Source organism: Drosophila ananassae, chromosome 3R (genome assembly GCF_017639315.1).
Source record: "Drosophila ananassae strain 14024-0371.13 chromosome 3R, ASM1763931v2, whole genome shotgun sequence".
NCBI classification, from domain to species: Eukaryota; Metazoa; Arthropoda; class Insecta; order Diptera; family Drosophilidae; genus Drosophila; species Drosophila ananassae.
In genome coordinates, this window is record NC_057930.1 from 8330898 (window position 1) to 8353829 (window position 22932).

Consider the following 22932-nt stretch of genomic DNA (forward strand, 5'->3'; position numbering starts at 1 on the left):
AATAGTTGTGGTCGATCCGTTTGTAATAACAAATTTTTATAAGTACATCAGAGTAACTTATTCTGCTTAATGTGCAAAGACTCACAATAGTAACGTTTTATGATATTGACAATAAACGTATGCATTGTTGAGCAGGTTAAGTGACGAACGGCAAAAATGTTTCTTATCCGGATATGATTTGGTTGAGACTAGTCTCCCTTTTCTATACGTTGATTTGATCATTAGAGTCGTCTCCTTACACCCTCCAAAGCAAAGGAATTTGTTATTCATTGAACAGTTTGCATTGTTTGAGCTGCCTTCAAGGCAAGTAAAATAAAAGTGGACTAGGCCTATTGGGGATACCACTATAAAAAAAAGCTCCAATAACTCTACCTCAAAGGTGGTGTGGAAAAGAGTTTGGTAAGTCGATGTAACCAATTTTTAAATAGCTACTCTACTGTCTTTAACACTCCTAAATTTTTGGGCGCGCCCTTGGCCCATGGCGGACCATATGCCCATGACTGCGCCGGCCCATAGCACACCATATGACTATGGTGCGCCGGGGCAGTGGGCACATGTTGCACCGGTGCCGATGCCGGTGCCGCCATTGATGGTGTCGCTCCAGTCACTGATAAAGTTTGCGACTTTTGCGACGAAAAAAAAAAAAAATAAATAAAATAAAAATAAGAAATAATAAAAAAATAATAATAGAATAGGCTATATAATAATAATAAATAATAATAAAATAAGAAGAATGAAAGCTAATATTAATTAATAATAATTAATTAATTAATAAATTAATGCTTTGTGGCTGGAGCGGATATCGGGATGCTGGAGAAATGCGAGACCGCGGCGGAGGCGGTGAAACTCGTCGAAAATTAAGAAAAATGGATTATCTGATGAATCCATTGTGTGGAAATTACTGGAAATCAGGCAATAGCCTGTTTCCAAATCATCCTTTTTGAAGTGAAACTTCTTATACGACGCCGGAAAATGTTGCGTTAAACGTTTAACGCAACTCGGAAGGAGAAGAGGAAAAGAGAAAGATAGAGTGCGAGAAAGAGAGAGAGTGAATGAGAGTAGAGGTGGCCCAACACGAAAAATAATATTTACATTACAAAAAATTTTTTTTTTCTCGAAATTTCTAGAAAATACAAAATTTTTAATGCTTCGTGTTTTGTCGTGTTTTGGAAGGTCGGCACGAAAACGCACGCACGCGTGTTAAATTTTAATTTTCAACACGAACACGCGTCCTATGTGTCGAAAATTCTTTTTCTTATTCTTATCTCGTATTTTGTTATTAAAGTGTTTCCCATAATTAATTCGTGTTCTATATAATATTGACGCACTACTTGTAGTATTAGTACAGTGAATAGTGATTCAAACAAACAATAAAATGAGTGACAGTGAAAATACGCATAACACAGCGGATTCCAGGTTATGTGGTGGTACGTTTCTCTTGAATATTTCAATTGTCCATAACAGATGCACCTTGTGGATCATATCATCTTGAAATTAATATCAATTGGATTGGCAAAAATTTTAATGGTTTCATTTTGAATTGATTTTACAGCGGAAAAAGACAGTGCAGCCGGTGTTTTAAGAGGAGGGAACAGAGCACAATATTATCGTGAATACCGAGCACGAAAGAAAGCAGAACTTGGACTTTGCTTTATAATAAATTTATAAAATGTGAATTGAAGAAAGTGTTGGTCACTCCACCTTATTTTTATCCTTTCCCTCCCGCTATTTTTCTTTTATACGAAATAATTTGCATTTTTTGGAATATCGCTAAGAAGTTTCACTTCTTTCGCGCGTATGGACTCCACGCACACAATTTTTTTCAAAACCCACTGTTTCAGCACTGGTGGAAGTCCACCTTCAATACTTTTAAGTTGACTAATGAATTCCATTTCAAAGTGAAAAACTTTATAAATTGTATCAATTGCAATAAATGTATGCAAATATTGACGCACCAATATTTTTATTTGGTGTCAGAATATTCCATCGATAACAATTCGAGGTGGAATTTCGATTGTTAACTCTCAACTCTCACTCAATTATTTTGACGTTAAGGAAGTAAAATAATTATAGAATACAATTATTATATTATATTCTTTTTCTGGGATAAAAAACCATGAATGTATATATAGTAAGTAAAGTTAGTTATAATAATATTAGTATATTATATTAGTTTTTTCTATTTCTATTAATATTCCAAATTCTTTTTTCCATAAAGTCGTTTAACGGTGCGCAGCCCCCACCACCCGGTGTGCCACTGGGGTATCCTGCGCAGCCGCCACCACCACCCGGTGTGCCACTGGGGTATCCTGCGCAGCCGCCCCCACCACCCGGTGTGCCACTGGGGTATCCTGCGCAGCCGCCCCCACCACCCGGTGTGCCACTGGGGTATCCTGCGCAGCCGCCACCACCACCCGGTGTGCCACTGGGGTATCCTGCGCAGCCGCCCCCACCACCCGGTGTGCCACTGGGGTATCCTGCGCAGCCGCCACCACCACCCGGTGGTGCAGCCCTATAGTGCGCCGCCGCCATATTATGGTATGCAATATGTGTATGCTACGCCGCCATATTATGGTGTGCAACACATGTATGCTGCGCCGCCCTATAGTGCGCCGCCGCCATATTATGGTATGCCACCGCCACAGCAGGCTCCATTGCCGCCACAGCAGGCTCCATTGCCGCCACAGCAGGCCCCATTGCCGCCACAGCAGGCTCCATTGCAGGTAAGCCATCCCACACACCAAACTAGAGGCTCTTACTTACTCACTTGTTCATCGGCAGATTCCGCCACAGCAGGCTCCATTGCCGCCACAGCAGGCTCCATTGCCGCCACAGCAGGCTCCATTGCAGGTAAGCCATCCCACACACCAAACTAGAGGCTCTTACTTACTCACTTTTTCATCGGCAGATTCCGCAACAGCAGGCTCCTTTGCCGCAACAACCGGATCCATTGCCGCAACAACCTGATCCATTGCCGCAACAACCGGATCCATTGCCGCAACAACCTGATCCATTGCCGCAACAACCTGATCCATTGCCGCAACAACCGGATCCATTGCCGCAACAACCTGATCCATTGCCGCAACAACCTGATCCATTGCCGCAACAACCTGATCCATTGCCGCAACAACCGGATCCATTGCCGCAACAACCTGATCCATTGCCGCCACCCCCACAACTACCAGATTCACCACCCCCAACGCTGCCACAAACACCACCTCCACCGCGAAAGCCCCCGACGAAGCCACCGCCAAGAAGGAAGAAGTGGGTGCCACACACGCATGTAGATGGCAGTGGTCGGCGCTGGTCAACGATGGCCAACCAGTGCCACCACTGCTATGGGAAATTGAATAGGCCATCACGTTTGGTGGAACATTTGAAGGTGTGCCTTTCACAGCCCAAGAGTAGTGCCTGTTTGTGGTGCCCATACATAAGCAAGGCGAACGTGGGGTCGCACCACCAGTCTTGCCAAGGAAAGCCTGGGCACCAGTACGTGGCAGTGGGGGAGCAGCGGCTGCAGCGCGACAGGTGGGCGGAAGCAATTAAAAAATCAACATCAGCTTCACAAAGGGATGAAGCGCCCACGCAGTCGTCGCCCCCTCCTTCAACGACATCACCGTCAACAGGATCTCCATCACCGAAACGAGAACCGACACAGGTTCAGTTATCGGAACTTTTTAACATTGATGGAGATTTATTTGGTGAGTGTAATTTTGAAATTAATTATTTAATCTTAAAATTAATAATTAATCCTTTTCCCCAGATCATTCTTCAAACAATTTGGCCAAAGTAACTTGTACTATTGTCCAAAACTGGTCGATTTAATTTTAACTAAATATGTTTTTGCTCCATATTGGACAAATTTAATGGGTATTTTTATTGATACCTTCAATAAAAGAGTGAGTAATGGGCCCATTGAATCTTTTTTTAAAACATTAAAGCAACATTATAGTGTTATAAAGTCGAAAGTGGGATTAAAACTTGGAAGATTCATTCGAAAAATGGATGATCTTTCAAAATCTGTGGTGCTTCAAATTGAATTAACGCACCCAGAGCATTTTAATTCCCCTTTGAATCACGGTACAATTATTAAGGCGAGACGTCATATTCGTGGTAAGACTATAGAAAAAGACCCATCAAATTTATCAAATAAAAAATTCAACTTTCAAAGAAAGTTGGCAGAAAAAGGGGATTAAAAAACTTAAAGTGGGATTGTTTAAAAGCTATTTCTTCGGAGCAAATGAGCTTCGTGATGAATTCCTTAAGTCACAAAATAATGACTTAATTGAATTGAACCATTCCCATAACAAAGATATAGTTATATTTGGTATGGAAGAAAAATTCAAAAAAAGTTATTTTAAGGTAGTAGACAAATGTGATGGGTTCAAAAAATCGAATTACCTTTTTTCAAAACTCCATTTATAAAATTTTTCACTTTCTATGTATATTATTGGTTAGTTCATTAGAATAGGGTCTACACATTAATTTCTTTGATTTTTTAATTTTTGATGACTACGGAAGGCTGTGTGCTTCCCCGAAACAGCTCACCATTCTTTCGTGACTGTTAATAATTTAAAGTATAATTGAGTTAACTAAATTTTTTTTTACCCTAGAAATTATTAAAATAAACACGTGAAAGTTACAAGACGATTGCATTTTATTTTTTTGTTAAAAAAAAAATTTCAAAAAAACGTCCAAATTTGGGCCGTCACATTGGTCTACTCCTTAAATAATTCCACTTTAAATAAATTTGAAAATAGCAGTATTAAATTTTATCTTCTTATTTGCAAATCTCTTTTTCAAAGTGTGCATGGACTTAATTTGAATAAGTTTATATATCACATTGAATTAGACGATTTGATAACATTATTTGATAAAAAATGGCTTTCTAATTATATTTTAGATGCCAGCTTAACAGCATTAATTTCTGATAGGAATGATGCTACCATTGAAAGCGCCCCTGTCAGTTTGGCGAATATGCCTTCTTAAATAAAAATATTATAAAAGATGCTTTTATGACAGCCAATACTTTAATTGTGCCCCATTTTTATAAAAAGCATTTATTAATTTTATTTGTGGATTTTTTAAAAATGGAATATACGTTCTTAGATCCTTTTGTGCACAAAAAAATTGCCCAGAAGTTTATAAAGTATTATAAGACCGTCTTGGAAGAAGTCAGTAAAATGAAATACACATTTGTGTGTAAAGAACATGATATTCAAAAAGATTCCTACAATTGTGGCATATTTATTTTGCAGTTTGCCGAATGCTACATGAAGAATCTTCCAATGACAAATTTGAAACCCTCTACTTGTTTCGCAGGGAATTGCTTAACAAATTACTCGTCTACGGCAACTCATTAACAGGAATTTGTTTACATTGTGGTCAATGGGATGTTGGCACAGAATGTTGCAATAGTTGTGGTCGATCCGTTTGTAATAACAAATTTTTATAAGTACATCAGAGTAACTTATTCTGCTTAATGTGCAAAGACTCACAATAGTAACGTTTTATGATATTGACAATAAACGTATGCATTGTTGAGCAGGTTAAGTGACGAACGGCAAAAATGTTTCTTATCCGGATATGATTTGGTTGAGACTAGTCTCCCTTTTCTATACGTTGATTTGATCATTAGAGTCGTCTCCTTACACCCTCCAAAGCAAAGGAATTTGTTATTCATTGAACAGTTTGCATTGTTTGAGCTGCCTTCAAGGCAAGTAAAATAAAAGTGGACTAGGCCTATTGGGGATACCACTATAAAAAAAAGCTCCAATAACTCTACCTCAAAGGTGGTGTGGAAAAGAGTTTGGTAAGTCGATGTAACCAATTTTTAAATAGCTACTCTACTGTCTTTAACACTCCTAAATTTTTGGGCGCGCCCTTGGCCCATGGCGGACCATATGCCCATGACTGCGCCGGCCCATAGCACACCATATGACCATGGTGCGCCGGGGCAGTGGGCACATGTTGCACCGGTGCCGATGCCGGTGCCGCCATTGATGGTGTCGCTCCAGTCACTGATAAAGTTTGCGACTTTTGCGACGAAAAAAAAAAAAAATAAATAAAATAAAAATAAGAAATAATAAAAAAATAATAATAGAATAGGCTATATAATAATAATAAATAATAATAAAATAAGAAGAATGAAAGCTAATATTAATTAATAATAATTAATTAATTAATAAATTAATGCTTTGTGGCTGGAGCGGATATCGGGATGCTGGAGAAATGCGAGACCGCGGCGGAGGCGGTGAAACTCGTCGAAAATTAAGAAAAATGGATTATCTGATGAATCCATTGTGTGGAAATTACTGGAAATCAGGCAATAGCCTGTTTCCAAATCATCCTTTTTTTTCAAAACCCACTGTTTCAGCACTGGTGGAAGTCCACCATCAATACTTTTAAGTTGACTAATGAATTCCATTTCAAAGTGAAAAACTTTATAAATTGTATCAATTGCAATAAATGTATGCAAATATTGACGCACCAATATTTTTATTTGGTGTCAAAATATTCCATCGATAACAATTCGAGGTGGAATATCGATTGTTAACTCTCAACTCTCACTCAATTATTTTGACGTTAAGGAAGTAAAATAATTATAGAATACAATTATTATATTATATTCTTTTTCTGGGATAAAAAACCATGAATGTATATATAGTAAGTAAAGTTAGTTATAATAATATTAGTATATTATATTAGTATATTATATTAGTTTTTTCTATTTCTATTAATATTCCAAATTCTTTTTTCCATAAAGTCGTTTAACGGTGCGCAGCCCCCACCACCCGGTGTGCCACTGGGGTATCCTGCGCAGCCGCCCCCACCACCCGGTGTGCCACTGGGGTATCCTGCGCAGCCGCCACCACCACCCGGTGGTGCAGCCCTATAGTGCGCCGCCGCCATATTATGGTATGCAATATGTGTATGCTACGCCGCCATATTATGGTGTGCAACACATGTATGCTGCGCCGCCCTATAGTGCGCCGCCGCCATATTATGGTATGCCACCGCCACAGCAGGCTCCATTGCCGCCACAGCAGGCTCCATTGCCGCCACAGCAGGCCCCATTGCCGCCACAGCAGGCTCCATTGCAGGTAAGCCATCCCACACACCAAACTAGAGGCTCTTACTTACTCACTTGTTCATCGGCAGATTCCGCCACAGCAGGCTCCATTGCCGCCACAGCAGGCTCCATTGCCGCCACAGCAGGCTCCATTGCCGCCACAGCAGGCTCCATTGCCGCCACAGCAGGCTCCATTGCCGCCACAGCAGGCTCCATTGCAGGTAAGCCATCCCACACACCAAACTAGAGGCTCTTACTTACTCACTTGTTCATCGGCAGATTCCGCCACAGCAGGCTCCATTGCCGCCACAGCAGGCTCCACTGCCGCCACAACAAGCTCCACTGCCGCCACAGCAGGCTCCACTGCCGCCACAGCAGGCTCCACTGCCGCCACAACAAGCTCCACTGCCGCCACAACAAGCTCCATTGCCGCCACAGCAGGCTCCACAACCACCACCACCTCAACTGCCAGAATCATCACCCCCTCAACTGCCAGAATCATCACCCCCACCGCCGCCACAACAGCCACAAACACCACCCCCACAACTACCACAAAATGCGCCACCACCACCGCCAAAGCCCCCGATGAAGCCACCCCCGAGAAGGAAGAAGTGGGTGCCACAAACTCACGTGGATGGCAGTGGTCGACGGTGCCCAACCAGTGCCACCACTGCTATCGAAAACTGCACAGGCCATCTATTTTGGAGAACCATCTGAAGGTGTGCCTGACACAGGCAAAGAGTGGTGCATGTTTGTGGTGCCCATATATTGGCAAGGCAAATGTGGGAACGCACCACCTCAGTTGCCAAGGAGAGCCTGGGCATCTGTACGTGCCAGTGGGGGAGCAGCGGCTGCAGCGCGACAGGTGGGCGGAAGCTATAAGGCAATCAACATCCGCTTCACAGAGGGATGAAGCGCCCACGCAGTCGTCGCCCCCTCCTTCAACGACATCACCGTCAACAGGATCTCCATCACCGAAACGAGAACCGATACAGGTTCAGTTATCGGAACTTTTTAACATTGATGGAGATTTATTTGGTGAGTGTAATTTTGAAATTAATTATTTAATCTTAAAATTAATAATTAATCCTTTTCCCCAGATCATTCTTCAAACAATTTGGCCAAAGTAACTTGTACTATTGTCCAAAACTGGTCGATTTAATTTTAACTAAATATGTTTTTGCTCCATATTGGACAAATTTAATGGGTATTTTTATTGATACCTTCAATAAAAGAGTGAGTAATGGGCCCATTGAATCTTTTTTTAAAACATTAAAGCAACATTATAGTGTTATAAAGTCGAAAGTGGGATTAAAACTTGGAAGATTCATTCGAAAAATGGATGATCTTTCAAAATCTGTGGTGCTTCAAATTGAATTAACGCACCCAGAGCATTTTAATTCCCCTTTGAATCACGGTACAATTATTAAGGCGAGACGTCATATTCGTGGTAAGACTATAGAAAAAGACCCATCAAATTTATCAAATAAAAAATTCAACTTTCAAAGAAAGTTGGCAGAAAAAGGGGATTAAAAAACTTAAAGTGGGATTGTTTAAAAGCTATTTCTTCGGAGCAAATGAGCTTCGTGATGAATTCCTTAAGTCACAAAATAATGACTTAATTGAATTGAACCATTCCCATAACAAAGATATAGTTATATTTGGTATGGAAGAAAAATTCAAAAAAAGTTATTTTAAGGTAGTAGACAAATGTGATGGGTTCAAAAAATCGAATTACCTTTTTTCAAAACTCCATTTATAAAATTTTTCACTTTCTATGTATATTATTGGTTAGTTCATTAGAATAGGGTCTACATATTAATTTCTATGATTTTTTAATTTTTGATGACTACGGAAGGCTGTGTGCTTCCCCGAAACAGCTCACCATTCTTTCGTGACTGTTAATAATTTAAAGTACAATTGAGTTAACTAAATTTTTTTTTACCCTAGAAATTATTAAAATAAACACGTGAAAGTTACAAGACGATTGCATTTTATTTTTTTGTTAAAAAAAAAATTTCAAAAAAACGTCCAAATTTGGGCCGTCACATTGGTCTACTCCTTAAATAATTCCACTTTAAATAAATTTGAAAATAGCAGTATTAAATTTTATCTTCTTATTTGCAAATCTCTTTTTCAAAGTGTGCATGGACTTAATTTGAATAAGTTTATATATCACATTGAATTAGACGATTTGATAACATTATTTGATAAAAAATGGCTTTCTAATTATATTTTAGATGCCAGCTTAACAGCATTAATTTCTGATAGGAATGATGCTACCATTGAAAGCGCCCCTGTCAGTTTGGCGAATATGCCTTCTTAAATAAAAATATTATAAAAGATGCTTTTATGACAGCCAATACTTTAATTGTGCCCCATTTTTATAAAAAGCATTTATTAATTTTATTTGTGGATTTTTTAAAAATGGAATATACGTTCTTAGATCCTTTTGTGCACAAAAAAATTGCCCAGAAGTTTATAAAGTATTATAAGACCGTCTTGGAAGAAGTCAGTAAAATGAAATACACATTTGTGTGTAAAGAACATGATATTCAAAAAGATTCCTACAATTGTGGCATATTTATTTTGCAGTTTGCCGAATGCTACATGAAGAATCTTCCAATGACAAATTTGAAACCCTCTACTTGTTTCGCAGGGAATTGCTTAACAAATTACTCGTCTACGGCAACTCATTAACAGGAATTTGTTTACATTGTGGTCAATGGGATGTTGGCACAGAATGTTGCAATAGTTGTGGTCGATCCGTTTGTAATAACAAATTTTTATAAGTACATCAGAGTAACTTATTCTGCTTAATGTGCAAAGACTCACAATAGTAACGTTTTATGATATTGACAATTAACTTATGCATTGTTGAGCAGGTTAAGTGACGAACGGCAAAAATGTTTCTTATCCGGATATGATTTGGTTGAGACTAGTCTCCCTTTTCTATACGTTGATTTGATCATTAGAGTCGTCTCCTTACACCCTCCAAAGCAAAGGAATTTGTTATTCATTGAACAGTTTGCATTGTTTGAGCTGCCTTCAAGGCAAGTAAAATAAAAGTGGACTAGGCCTATTGGGGATACCACTATAAAAAAAAAGCGCCAATAACTCTACCTCAAATGTGGTGTGGAAAAGAGTTTGGTAAATTGATGAATCCAATTTTTAAATAGATACTCTACTGTCTTTAACACTCCCAAATTTTTTGGGCGCGCCCAGGGCCCATGGCGGACCATATGCCCATGACTGCGCCGGCGCACCATGTGCCCAAGGCACACCATATGACCATGGTGCGCCGGGGCAGTGGGCACATGTTGCACCGGCGCTAATGCCGGTTCCGGAGCTGGTGCCGCCATTGATGGTGTCGCTCCAGTCACTGATAAAGTTTGTGACTTTTGCGACGAAAAAAAAATAAAATAAAATAAAAATAAGAAATAATAAAAGAATAGGCTAAATTAGTAATAGAAGTTAAAAGAATAAGTAAAGAAAGCTAATATTAATTAATTATAATTAATTACTACTTACTACGTGAACGAACATTTTAACGAACTTTGTACCTATAGCTGTCATAGAACGATCAGAATCGGCATAAATTTAGTGTTTTAAGATAGAAATATGGGACGTGGAACAGATTTCATTTTGGGCAAAATAATCCCGCCAATTTTCATGCGTATAGTGGGTCGCACCTTATTTCGTGCGTAGGCATGGGCACGTGGTGCGCCGAGGCAGCAATGGGCACATGTTTCATCAGGGGCACATGGTGCGTCATGGGCACATGTTATCGATGGTGTCGCTTCGGTCACTGATACACTGCGATAGAGGTGGAAAAAACATCGATGTTATCGATGTTGCTAAAAATATTTTTAACATCGATGGTTTTCTGGAAACATCGATTATCGTCACTTGCAACCGAGAAACAGAAAGCGTGGTAAGCAGATAACAAATTTTTTAGCAATTTTTATAAAAACTAATCTATTTTACTTGAATTTATAGTGAACAATATTTGTGGTATTTGGTAAACAATAGTGGTGTTGGTGGCAAAGTGCTTGCTTAATGGACAAGTTCATTAAAAGTAAGTTAACTGAAATATAAATAATTTTATGCAAAATGCGTACACATGTACATATGTATGTATATGATAAGTATTCTCTCTCTTTGTACATATGTAGTGCACGGAATATATGTACACACATGCTTTAATTAACTAATTAACACTTCTTTATTTTAATACAGGAACCAGATCATTGTTGGACAACGAGAACGATAAAAACATACCGAGTCCCAAGCGGACAAAAAAGGAAATATCAAATATCAAAGCTGGCCAAGTCTTTAGTGAGCGCAGGAGCTTTCTTAAACCAAAAATTGTTAACTTGTTGTTATTTTTGAACAAAAACAGCTTTCTTTATGATCTCAATTAAATAAGTCAAATTTAAACGACAAAAAATATTAGTTTTTTTTTCGATAATAGATTATAATCGATGTTTTCATCCCAAAACATCGAAAACATCGATTGTGGCCAACATCGATGTTTTTCCAGCTCTACTTTGCGACTTTTGCGACAAAAAAAAAATAAATAAATAAAATAAAAATAAGAAATAATAAAAGAATAGGCTATATAATAATAATAAATAATAAAAGAATAAGAAAGAAAGCTAATATTAATTAATTCGTACTTACAATGTGTACGAACATTTTTCGGACTTCTGAAAAACTCCACTTTTCTCGAATTAAAGAAGTTTTTTCGATTTATAAAAAAAAATTGGCAACGCGTGGGGCTCCCAGGGCCCGGCGACCTCGGCGTGGCACATGCTCTTACAATGAAACGTTATGAAAAATAATTGAACGTATAATTGGTAATTAATAAATAATAGATTTTTTAAGCACCTGTTAAGCATGTACATTTCAAGACTTGATTCCATCGAATCGTTGGGAGCGATCACCGATTGCTCCGGCGCGCCCTGGGCATATGGTGTGCCTTGTGCCCATGGCGCACCATATGCCCATGACTGCGCCGGCGCACCATGTGCCCATGGGACACCATATGACCATGGTACGCTGGGGCAGTCATGGGCACCTATGGCAATATGGGCACATGTTGCGCCGGCGCTGATGCCGGTTCCGGTGTTGGTGCCGGTGCCGGAGCTGGTGTTGGATGTGTCGCTCCAGTCACTCTTACGCTTTGAGACTGGAGCGACGAAAAAATAATAAATAATAAATAATAATATGTGGACTTTGCAAATTTATCGCGATTCTTTTTCGATTTAAAAAAAAAAAGGCAACGCTTTTCACTTCCTTAATCGCAATGCAACACTGATTATCTAAAGTTCCATCACTGTTGGTAACACGCCAATTTGATTTGTGAATTCAAAAAACGCAATCGCTAAAATGCAATTTGTGAGTGATTTAAAAAGTTTCAAAGGTGGGCTTCCCACAGTGTTGAAGGAGTGAATTGTAACAAAGAAGGAAAACCAGGAAACAGGCTCTTGCTTTTTTTCTAGTAATTTCTCATTAATCGATGAAATGGAAGTACCATTTTTTTTAATTTCCACGCCACGAATTCCACGTTAAAAACTAGCTGTCATAGAACGATCAGAATCGTCATAAATTTAAGGGGGCATGCGCACTTGGAGGGCCAAAAAATAGGCATTTTTTCCGAATTTTTTTCTCGTAAACTATTGAATTTTTTTGAAATATCGTTTTATTATGTGAAAGTACATTATTTTAACTTAAATTTGAAAAAAAAAAGTAGAAAATATTTAGGGGTTTCAAAGTTATGCCCCGTCGAAGTGAGGTCCATCCGAAAAAGGCGAGTTGCGGTGACCAACACTGTGAAAAACTGGATAGTCTGAAATCAAAAAATGAAACGGATTTACATTTATTAAAAGTAAATCTAGTACTTAATCGAAGGATATTAAAAAAAATATATATTTGACAAAATAGCGACCTTTCAAAGTTGAAAAATCGTTTTTCGTCAAAAAAATCGGTAGTTTTTCAGCTGTAAAAAAAAAAGTTTTGCATAAAAAAAATTCTTCGATTAAGTACTAGATTATTATGTAATAAAAGAGCATGCTAAATTTCAAGACAATCGGGTCACTAGTTTTCGAGTAAGAGTGGTCACCGACTTTGAAAACGTAGTTTTGAGAAAAACGTGTTTAAAGTTTCAAGTCACTTTTACATAAAGATAAAATTATTTTTTTTCTTACCAAATGGAGTCATCTATTCCGGGGCCATATAATAGTTGTTCGGCAGATGAAGCTGCTTCAAAAATGTCGATTTGCTGTTGTCTGCGGAGCATTCTTCCCTCGCGAGTACAGGCCGCCGCGCGCATCTCTGCCTGTGAAATCCGAGCTTCGTCACATTTAGCTGCATACGCATGTGCATTACGACCACAACTGACTCCAATAGCATGTAAAAAGTACAGTAAGGAATGTGTACCTTCGTTGAATAGTCCAGCTGATATGTACGATGCTAAATGAACTGGAAGTGCTCCACTTGTCATTATTTTTGGACAAATTTTCCAAATGAGTTGGTTAAAACTTTCATTGTTATTTTGATTAAATCCACCAATACATCTCTCGAGCAAAGCATCTTTACTGAGATCAGTATAGATTGGTTTTATTGCATCTAAAACCTCTTTTGAAAGTGGCATGTAATCATGTGTGTAAGATACGTTATTTGCCTTGGCTCGTTGATAACTACACCAAGAATCTGAACCGACTGGACATTGTTGCGGCTTCTTATCAGTTGAACTATAATGATAATACGTGGCCCATATGGCCTTTTTCATATTATTTACAGAATCGCAGTGTCGACGAATTGCGAGACCATAATAAACGGTTAATTTATCAATGAGTTTGCCAGTCAGTTTTCCTTTGCCACCAAGATTTTTACATTTTTTTACCAATGCGCGAAGTCGAGCACCCATACGTTTTTGAACATGTCCTACACACTCTTTTTTTATAACCGGTAAGGAACCATACGGATTAGCGTTCACAATCCCAGTGTAAGTTTTCGAGTCACCATCACCAATGTAATTGTTATAAATAACTTTATAATTGTCTTCTGAGCGCTTGAACATCTCAACGACTGCATCCACTTCCATTTTTCCGGCTGAACCTTCATGATTGGCACTGCAATTATCCTTGTGTGTTTCAAACCACTCATCGAATTCTGCATCTTCCAGTTTGCCCTTCCAAACTTCACACATCTTACAAATACCACTTTTTACTACAAGATCCAGCACTTTACCGGAGTAGTAGCCTATGATCGATGAAACTCCAAATAAAGATGTATATCCACGCTTTCGCCATGATCCGTCTCCAGATACAGTTAATTTCGGCACTTCATTAGCAATCTCTCCAGACGATTCCGCTGATTTTTCAATTTCCTCCTTCACCGATTTTTGAAATATCACACCACCCGCCGTTTTCATATTTTCATAAATGCGTTTCAAAATTGCAGTGTACGTATTGCTCGTAAGAAAGCTCGGCATATCCATTAGCCCGCAAAATTTTTGAGCACCAGCTAAACCTATCCCGAGAACTCGCATTGTGAACATAAAGCGACGGTTGATTTCATAGGAATGTGCAATGAAAGGAGAAGATGGAATATATTGATAAGCACATGAATTACATGACACCACAATCTTGAATCCCAACCCGCGCGTGCACGCAGTTTGAAATTTCACTTTGCTGTCGCACACTTTGCACTTAACCAGATTTGAAATAGCCCCAAATACCGTAATAAAATTTAAAATTCTGTATTCAACACTGCTGTCCTCGGGTACAATCAAATCTTGGTTAGCTTTCAATTTTTTCGCGGAAGAACTGAATGATATTTCTTCACTTTCGGCAGTTTTTGGATTATTAACGTTTTTCCGCTTCCTATCACGCGATTTTCGAACATTCTCCTTTGCTCTAAGGTCTCGCGAAACTTTGTAACGGAATACCATATTTATTTAAAATAAATATCAAAAAATATATAGAAAATATGAAAAATGTTCCGGTAGAAAAGCTGACAGAATGGGCACTCTACTTACTCTTTTGTAACTTCACAGGTAAACTGAGGTCCCCTCGCTCCAACCTTTAAACATGTGTATCTCACTGAATTTTCACCGGATCATTTCAAAATTTTGTGGACACATTTCTAAATGTATATACTTTAAGAAAATGCAAAAAAAAAAATTCGATTTTTTGAAATTTACAAGTGCGCATGCCCCCTTAATGTTTTAAGTTAGGGACTTGGGACTTGGGATATGGGACTTGGAACAGATTTCATTTTGGGCAAAATAATCCCGCCACTTTTCATGCGTACAGTGGGCCGCACCTTAGTTCGTGCGGGTGAATAATTCTTCTTCTGAACTTTGCAAACATGCTTTATTTCTTGCAGGCGGCAGTCTATAAGTCGGAACGTCAGGGATGGCCGACTATATCCTATATAGCTGCCATATAACTGATTGATCGGAAATGCCATAACTTTGTTGTTTTTTAAGTTAGGGTTGGGATTTTTGATACATGGTGTATTTGGCCAAAATATCTTATGTACAAAATTTCATAAGGATCGGCCTACTATATCCTAAAGCTGCCATATATCTGATTGATCGGAAATGCCATAACTTTGCTAGTTTAAAAGATGCTTGAGGCTGTTTACAAAATTTTTATTAAAAACTTGATACGATGGAGAAATTTGCTCAAGGATCGGCCAACTATATACGATCCAAAATATATATAATAATATAAGCTGCTACCTAACTGCGAGGGTATATAAAGCATTCTTTTTTTTTTTTTTTGTAAAAAATTTATATTTATTCAAAATTAACAAGTATACTGCTGCCTATGTAGCAGCTTCAGCAGGTTGTAAATAGATGTAAGGTAGATTTATTACGAGAATTTAGAAATTTGTGTTATGTTATATTACAGATGATATTATTTGAATTTTAATTTATTAATTATTATTAGGAACTTTTATATGCAACGCAATGGTAGGTCATGCGGGTGGAATCTTTTTAGCCTTCTAATTCTGGGACGACGAAGCAATCTTTTTGCCAGGGCGTTGGGGGTGATTACCAAGGCGTTTGAGGTAGTTTTCAGCATGTATCCTGCAAACGTCTCCCACTTTAGGGATCTTGAGGTTCTTTTCAATGACCCTCGTCCTCATGTACGAAGGGGCATTACACATTTTCCTTATCACCTTACTTTAGGCCACTCTTATTTTATTCATGATTGTTTTCGCTGTTATTCCATAAACTTGTAATGCATATTTCCAGATGGGGCTCAAAATAGATTTATATATTGTTGGACAATGATAGTTTGTTTCTTGGCGACAGAATCCAGGACATCTTTGCTGCTTTCGAAAGTACCGTCTGTTTCAGGATGGTTGTGCGCTTTTGAAAATTTAGCTCTCTGTCTAAAGTCACCCCAAGGTACTTGTATGTGTTCTCATGGCGTAATGCAGAACCAAGCATAGAAATTCCAGGACAGATTTTGGTCTTTGTTGTAAATGTGACACAAGCACATTTGCTGCAATTGATACCAATATTCCAATCTGTGGTCCATTTTTCAAATCGGGAAACATATTCCTGTAGACCTTAAGTTGCAGTATCAATGCATGAATTACGAACAAGCACGGCTGTGTCATCTGAATACGTAGCAATGAGGATGTTTTCATCATCAACCTGGGTACAGCCCCAGGCGTCTGAGATGGTCGTTTTGAAGAAGTTTCACCGTCGACGACAACACTAAATTTCCTCTCCGAAAGAAAGCTTTTAATTAAAAGGAAAAGTTTTGGCGCCAGAATTGTCTTTAGTTTGCATAACAGACCGTCATGCCATACTCTGTCAAAAGTTTGTGTTGGCACCTAGTGCCAAGACCTACTACCCTATGTGCACTCTTAGTAATTTGATCCAATCGCCAATCGCAATATACAAACCCACTAACCGATTTTCCCACCTATAAACAATTAGTAATAAGCATAAAACTATATCCAACCTAGTAACCCAGCACTAGTAGACGGCGCCAAAAGCAGAATCAGCATATCAGCGGGAAGATTGACCGACTGACCGATGCAAGTAAAAATCAGCCAGCTTGGCAGAAATGCGAAAGCAGTGCATGAACAAACAATCTGAGTCAGCAGTCTCAGAGGTGGGTGACCCTGGCATTAACATTAGTTTTAGCACGTCCATAACATTGACCTTTTAATTTAGCATCTTATATAAGAGTTGTTCTTCTGAAATAAAGATAGTTCCGAAATCAGAGTCAATCGTCTCGTTGCTCAGTGTTTGAACCACGGCACTTAAAATCAACCTACTTCGAGTGATCCTGTGTAAAACGGTTCACAAGAAGAATCCGCGGCATACCAGTCTACTTCTAGTGTTGCTCCCGTGAAACGGACCACAAGTAGACCCCGCGTCACCTCATTACTTCGCGTGTTGCTCCCGTGAAACGGACCACGAGTTGATCCCGCGGCATACCAGTCTACTTTGAGTGTTGCTCCCGTGAAACGGACCGCCAGTAGACCCCGCGTTACCTAACTACTCCAAGTGTTGCTCCCGTGAAACGGACCACGAGGAAACCCCGCGGCATACCAGTCTAGCTCGAGTGTTGCTCCCGTGAAACGGACCACCAGCAGACCCCGCGCTATCTAACCTACTTCGAGTGTTGCTCCCGTGAAACGGACCGCCAGTAGGACCGGCCGATAAGGAATCAGCCGAACCACCATACCACCGGTACTTGAGAAAAACCACCCCAGGACTTCAAGCACATATACTCCAGCCTGATCACCGCAAGCGTCTGGCCAACCCGAGCAGTCCCTTGCAGAATCCAGGTAAAGTTAGTCAAGACTATTACGGCCTTTGACTACGACTCCGGGACCTACCGTTACTCCCGTGAGTTCAAGTTTGACGTAGTTGCCGCATAACGCTCTACGGACGAACAGTTTGTTTTATGTCCATAAAGACAACCACACGATGTAGCTGTTCAGGTGTACCATGACCCTTTCGGAAGCCAAACTGCCACCTTGGAATTGCACTGCTTACAGATTCCAGCTTAAGGATCCGATCCAAAATCTGCAAATCTGAAGGAGGATTAAGTTTTTTTTTTTTTTTCATATTTCATACTTTTATTTGTATTAATTATTCTGTTACTATAAAACAACTAAAATAAGTTTCTATTTACATATGTCTGCTTGGGAGATCTGCTGCTCGTTTAGTTCGTCGCCTACTTTGGGTACCATCAGGTCCTTCTCTAAGTTCGAGGTGCGCATGTACCATGGGGCACGCAGTGTTTTGGCTTGCATAATTCGAATTTAATCCATGTTTGATTTTGCTGCAATTCCGTATACTTGCAGCCCATAACGCCACGAGGGAACAATTAATGAGATTTCCGTGAGATTTGCGAAATCCAAACTGAAAGGGAGGTATGCTGTTCTGGATTTCCCTGATATTCAGTATCCGAGAAGCAAGACACCGTTCGAATAATTTTGCTACAGAAGGTAATAGGCTGATAGGTCTATATGAGTCTAAGTTATTTGGACTTTTACCAGTTTTAAGGATCATACAGATTCTTGCCTTTTTCCATTGTTTCGGAAAGTATTTTAGCCTCAACACGGCATTAAAATTAAGTACCAAAAATAAGACAGCTTTGAAGGGTAGCGCTTTCAATTTATAGTTATCTATTCCGTCATCCCCTGGCGCTTTCTTTGGTTTTAGCGACTTAATGTGGGTCGACACTTCCTCTACAGTGATGGCTTGTATTGGACGGCACATTTGTCCGGGCTGATCTATTCCTTCCTGTACGTCATTTCTAGTGGCGGCTGAAGAAAACTCAAACTTCTGAAATCGATTTTGAAGGTTGTCTGCAAACGCTTCCGCGCGCTCAATTGGTGATCTAGCACAAGAACCATCATCTCTCCTGATAAGAAATTTTGCGGACACCTGTTTTTTAAATTTACTCGCTATCTTCCATAGAGAGTGGTTTGATGAAGCATCCGTTGACATGTCTTCCAGTAAGAGATCGGTCTGCTTTTGCTTGTGCAGATTCAGTAGTTTTGCCAACCGATTGGAAATCCTCCGATATATTCTGTTGACGACGGGGTCCCTAGTTCGACAAAATTGTCTTCGTAGCCTTCTCTTGAGTATTAGCAAGGTAACAATCGTAGGTGGGAGATTGGATTCCGGTAGTCGGTTTTAAGTAGAGTTTTGTTGGAGTGGCAACAAGGGCAGCAGAGTGGATTTTATTTAGGAAGATGGCGTTTGCATCCTCTATGTCACTCGGCGATTGAATTTCTAGATTGAGATCCAATTTTTCCTCCAGATCTTTTCGAAAAACTTCTAAATTAGTTCCAGGTGGGAGTAACCGTCTTGTGGGGGTTCTCGTCTTCGCCGTAGAGTTATATTTGACTATTAGAGGAAGATGGTCCGAGGAGAGTTGATATTCTATTTTAATACTCAGCTCATTGGAACGGATACCATTAAAAAGAAAGAAATCAATGGCACTTGGAGTGAAGCTTTGCGCATATGGGTAATGTGTTGGATGGCCGGTCGCTAGGATTTGCGTAGGGAAATTCTGGACAGCTTTCAAAAGGCAGGAGCCTCTCGTATCTGCTCTAAAATTACCCCAGGACCTATTTTTTGCATTAAAATCTCCTCCAATTAAAAAAGAGTCTCTTAAGTCGTTCAATAATTCTTCGAAGTCCTCTGTAGTCCATGGGATGTTGGGAGGTAGGTATAACGCAGAAACTTTTAGTTCACCTTTGTTAGTTGTGACTTGAATGGTGGCCATTTGGATCTTATCCAGTCGAATTGGCTCATGTTGGAAGTATGAGAGTTCCTGCTTTACTAGGATCGCTGCACTCCTCTAGGATTATTGCTAGGGTGATCCGCTTTATGAAGGTTGTAGCCGGGTATAAAGATTTGTCTATTGGGTTGAAGCCATGTCTCGGTGATTAGTATTAGGTCGAGATTGTGTTCTTGAAGGAATTGTTTCAATTCTTCCGTATGCGTAGCAATTCCACGAGCATTCCATAATCCAAGGCTTAGATTGTGGAGGTTCATACTTTAGAGTTAATAAATTTTAAGCATAGTTGCCTAAGGAACTGGTTAGTGTCTTGCAGCTCTTTAAACATGGCTTGGAGAGTATCCACCTTTGCTGCGAGGGCTTCTATGGCTGCTTCAAGCTTGCTATTTGATGTATTGGGTACATGTGAGTCTGAGACAGTCAATGGCCTTGGCGGGTTTACTATTTGTAAGCCTGAGCGAAGAGTATCTGCATAGGAAAGATTTCCACGTACAACAGACGCGGGAACAAATTGATTCTCTCTATAATCATTCGAGCGTCGAAAATTAGCTGGAATATTGATTTTCGGCTTCCGTTTTTCCGAAATCGCTTTATAAACTTGGCACTCTCTAGAGAAAGCTGCATGATTTTTTCCACAATTAATGCAGGCGAGTTGATCGTCTGCTGACTTGTTGCAAAGTGCGATGGGATGATCCTGAGCACACTTGCCGCATGTATACGGACGTAGGCAGTAATTTTAGGTATGTCCAAAACCTTGACATCTATGGCAAAGGATGCTGTCCATTTTTTTCTTTGGTATTTCCACCAATACCTGTTGTCGTCCAATAGTTTTAATTTTCAGCGCCTCTTTGTTGTTATCCCTGCGGGCTAGATCAATGAAAAAGAAGTGGTTGGGGATAGTTTCTTCGATTGTTCCCTCATTCTTTTGGGAACGCACTTTTCGAGGACGTGGGTTATACACGCTAAGTGTCCGCACTGTTTGAAGCTTAGACAAGTGTCGTACTATCACGCGGTACGCTTTGTCTTCTTTAAGCTGATAAGTAAAGTGCGTTGCATTTTTCTCCTTTAGCAAACGCACAAGGCTACGATAAGCGTCCGGGTTGCCAGTATTGACTTTTACCTTGTTGTTCCTGCCAAATTTAATCCTAAAGCTGTCTGGACCAATGACACTTTCTATTTCTTTTTCCATGAGGAGTACGTCTGACACGTTTTCGATGAAAATTGGAGGAGGTTTATGCATTTTGAGTCTTACATCTGTCATCTCTTGATCTGTTTCTTCAACCAAATGTAACTGTAGGCCTCCATTGCACACTAGAAGATTTATATATTATACAAAAACCTTTAAAAGATAACTTTGTAAACAAATTTCTTTTTACAAAAATTTTTGTCCAAGACGTAGAGAACGATGAGGATAAAGCCATAATTATTGAAGAGACTCATTGCCGCGCTCACAGAGGTTTAGAAGAAAATTACAAACAAATAAATAGATTGTATTATTGGCCACAATTATTTATAAAACTCAAGGAATATATAAAAAACTGTACAATTTGCAACCAGAAAAAATATAATAGACATCCCATAGAAATACCAATAGGCGAACCACCTATACCAGTTAATGAAGGCGAAAATCTTCGTATCGATATATTTTACGCAGATAAAAAAATTTTCCTCACTTGCATCGACGCATACTCAAAGTTATTAACAGTAAAAGAAATTGAAAATAAATCTAATATTGAGAATAAAGTTTTAGAACTCTTACAACATTATCCGTTAGCAAAGATAGTTATGACGGACAATGAACCAAGTTTCACATCAGCACAATTCAGATCATTCATAAGTAGAAGTGGTCTAGTAATACATTTCGCTGATCCAAGGCACAGCACTTCGAATGGGCAAATTGAAAGAGTACATTCAACACTTACAGAAATTGCTAGGTGCATCAAAGACGAATATAATCTTACAGATTATTCAGAAATAATTATAAGAGCTGCTCAAAAATATAATCAAAGTATTCACTCGGTGACTAATGAAAAACCGTCTGACATTTTATATAATAAAATAAATCATAACAATATTCCAATAAAACTACAACAGGCTCAAACTAATATGCTGAGTTCCTATAATAAAGACAAAAAAGAAAAAACATATAATGTAGGAGAGATAATATACGAGAAAAAATATGGGGAAAGAAATAAGTTAAATCCTAGATACAAAAAACAAGTAGTTAAAGAAGATCAAAAAAATAAAGTAATAATAAACAACAGAAATAGAATAATTCATAAAGATAATATTAAGTTTTAAAAAATCCTTTTTTCTAACTTACAGGTGACAATGATTCTCGCACTACACCTATTTCTGATTAAGTATCAACAACGTCCGAAATTATAAACTATTCAAATCATGACTTCTTCCTTTACAACGACAGTAAAGATGTCCTAACCTATGACTCTTATGCTGAGTTATTCCATGTCACCAACATTAGTTTTTATAAAGAAATTATTGAGACAGAGTACAACCATATAAAAAATACTAACAATGAGAAATTATATTGGGAAATCTATATATATAAAAGAACATCGTGTTTTATGTTACACAACTTATAAATCAAGAACGGAAGAACAGATTTGAGTGAAAATTGGTAGGGAGGTAGCTTAGAGCCAGGAGAAGGACATAGGATACTTTTTGTCCCGTTCGACAGCGTTCCTCCCTTTCCTCCCTGGCCCATACTTTTTTATTTAGGCAGACAGCTAAGAAGAAAATGTCAAATGTCAAAATGTCAGTTACAAACGAAGTCAAATTCATAGTCAGGCTCTCAAATTTAACAACGAACCAAAAAGATTGTGTTGCGCTGAAATCAATATTAAAACTATTTCTATTAAATAAATAATTAACAAGTGGATTGAAGTGAAGTGAAGTTTAATTAATAATGCCGCGACCAAGACGGTCGAATCTTTCCCGACAAAGCCGTAATGCAAGAACAATACAAAATATTGCATATGAAAGGACTGAAGAAGAACGAGAAATTGCACGTGAACAGCGCCGCAATAGTATGGCTCGACTTCG

At 38.9% G+C, this 22932-nt stretch overlaps 1 protein-coding gene and 2 long non-coding RNA genes across 3 annotated transcripts; all 3 read left to right on the forward strand.

Moving 5' to 3' along the window:
- The first annotated feature begins 490 nt into the window (after positions 1 to 490).
- Positions 491 to 3920, forward strand: LOC116656016 (extensin-like). The gene is made up of 5 exons (XM_044716207.1): positions 491 to 615; positions 2219 to 2723; positions 2782 to 2850; positions 2909 to 3701; positions 3764 to 3920. The coding sequence occupies exons 1-5, from the start codon at positions 491 to 493 to the stop codon at positions 3823 to 3825; spliced, it is 1554 nt and encodes a 517-aa protein (XP_044572142.1). The 3' UTR covers positions 3826 to 3920.
- Positions 3921 to 7619: 3699 nt separating this feature from the next.
- Positions 7620 to 8329, forward strand: LOC116656078. Its single transcript, XR_004311089.2, has 2 exons — positions 7620 to 8110; positions 8173 to 8329. It is a non-coding gene; the product is annotated as an uncharacterized LOC116656078 (long non-coding RNA).
- A 2618-nt stretch (positions 8330 to 10947) lies between these two features.
- On the forward strand, positions 10948 to 11516 carry LOC116656082. The gene is made up of 3 exons (XR_004311092.1): positions 10948 to 11006; positions 11072 to 11150; positions 11312 to 11516. It is a non-coding gene; the product is annotated as an uncharacterized LOC116656082 (long non-coding RNA).
- Positions 11517 to 22932: the final 11416 nt, after the last annotated feature.

What these genes read in the sequence shown, in the direction of transcription:
- LOC116656016 (XM_044716207.1), top strand. Translation starts at nt 491, where the DNA reads ATGCCCATGACTGCGCCGGCCCATAGCACACCATATGACTATGGTGCG. An exon ending in CACAGCAGGCTCCATTGCAG is followed by an intron (nt 2,724 to 2,781) that starts GTAAGCCATCCC and finishes GTTCATCGGCAG; the next exon opens with ATTCCGCCACAGCAGGCTCC. An exon ending in CATTGATGGAGATTTATTTG is followed by an intron (nt 3,702 to 3,763) that starts GTGAGTGTAATT and finishes CCTTTTCCCCAG; the next exon opens with ATCATTCTTCAAACAATTTG.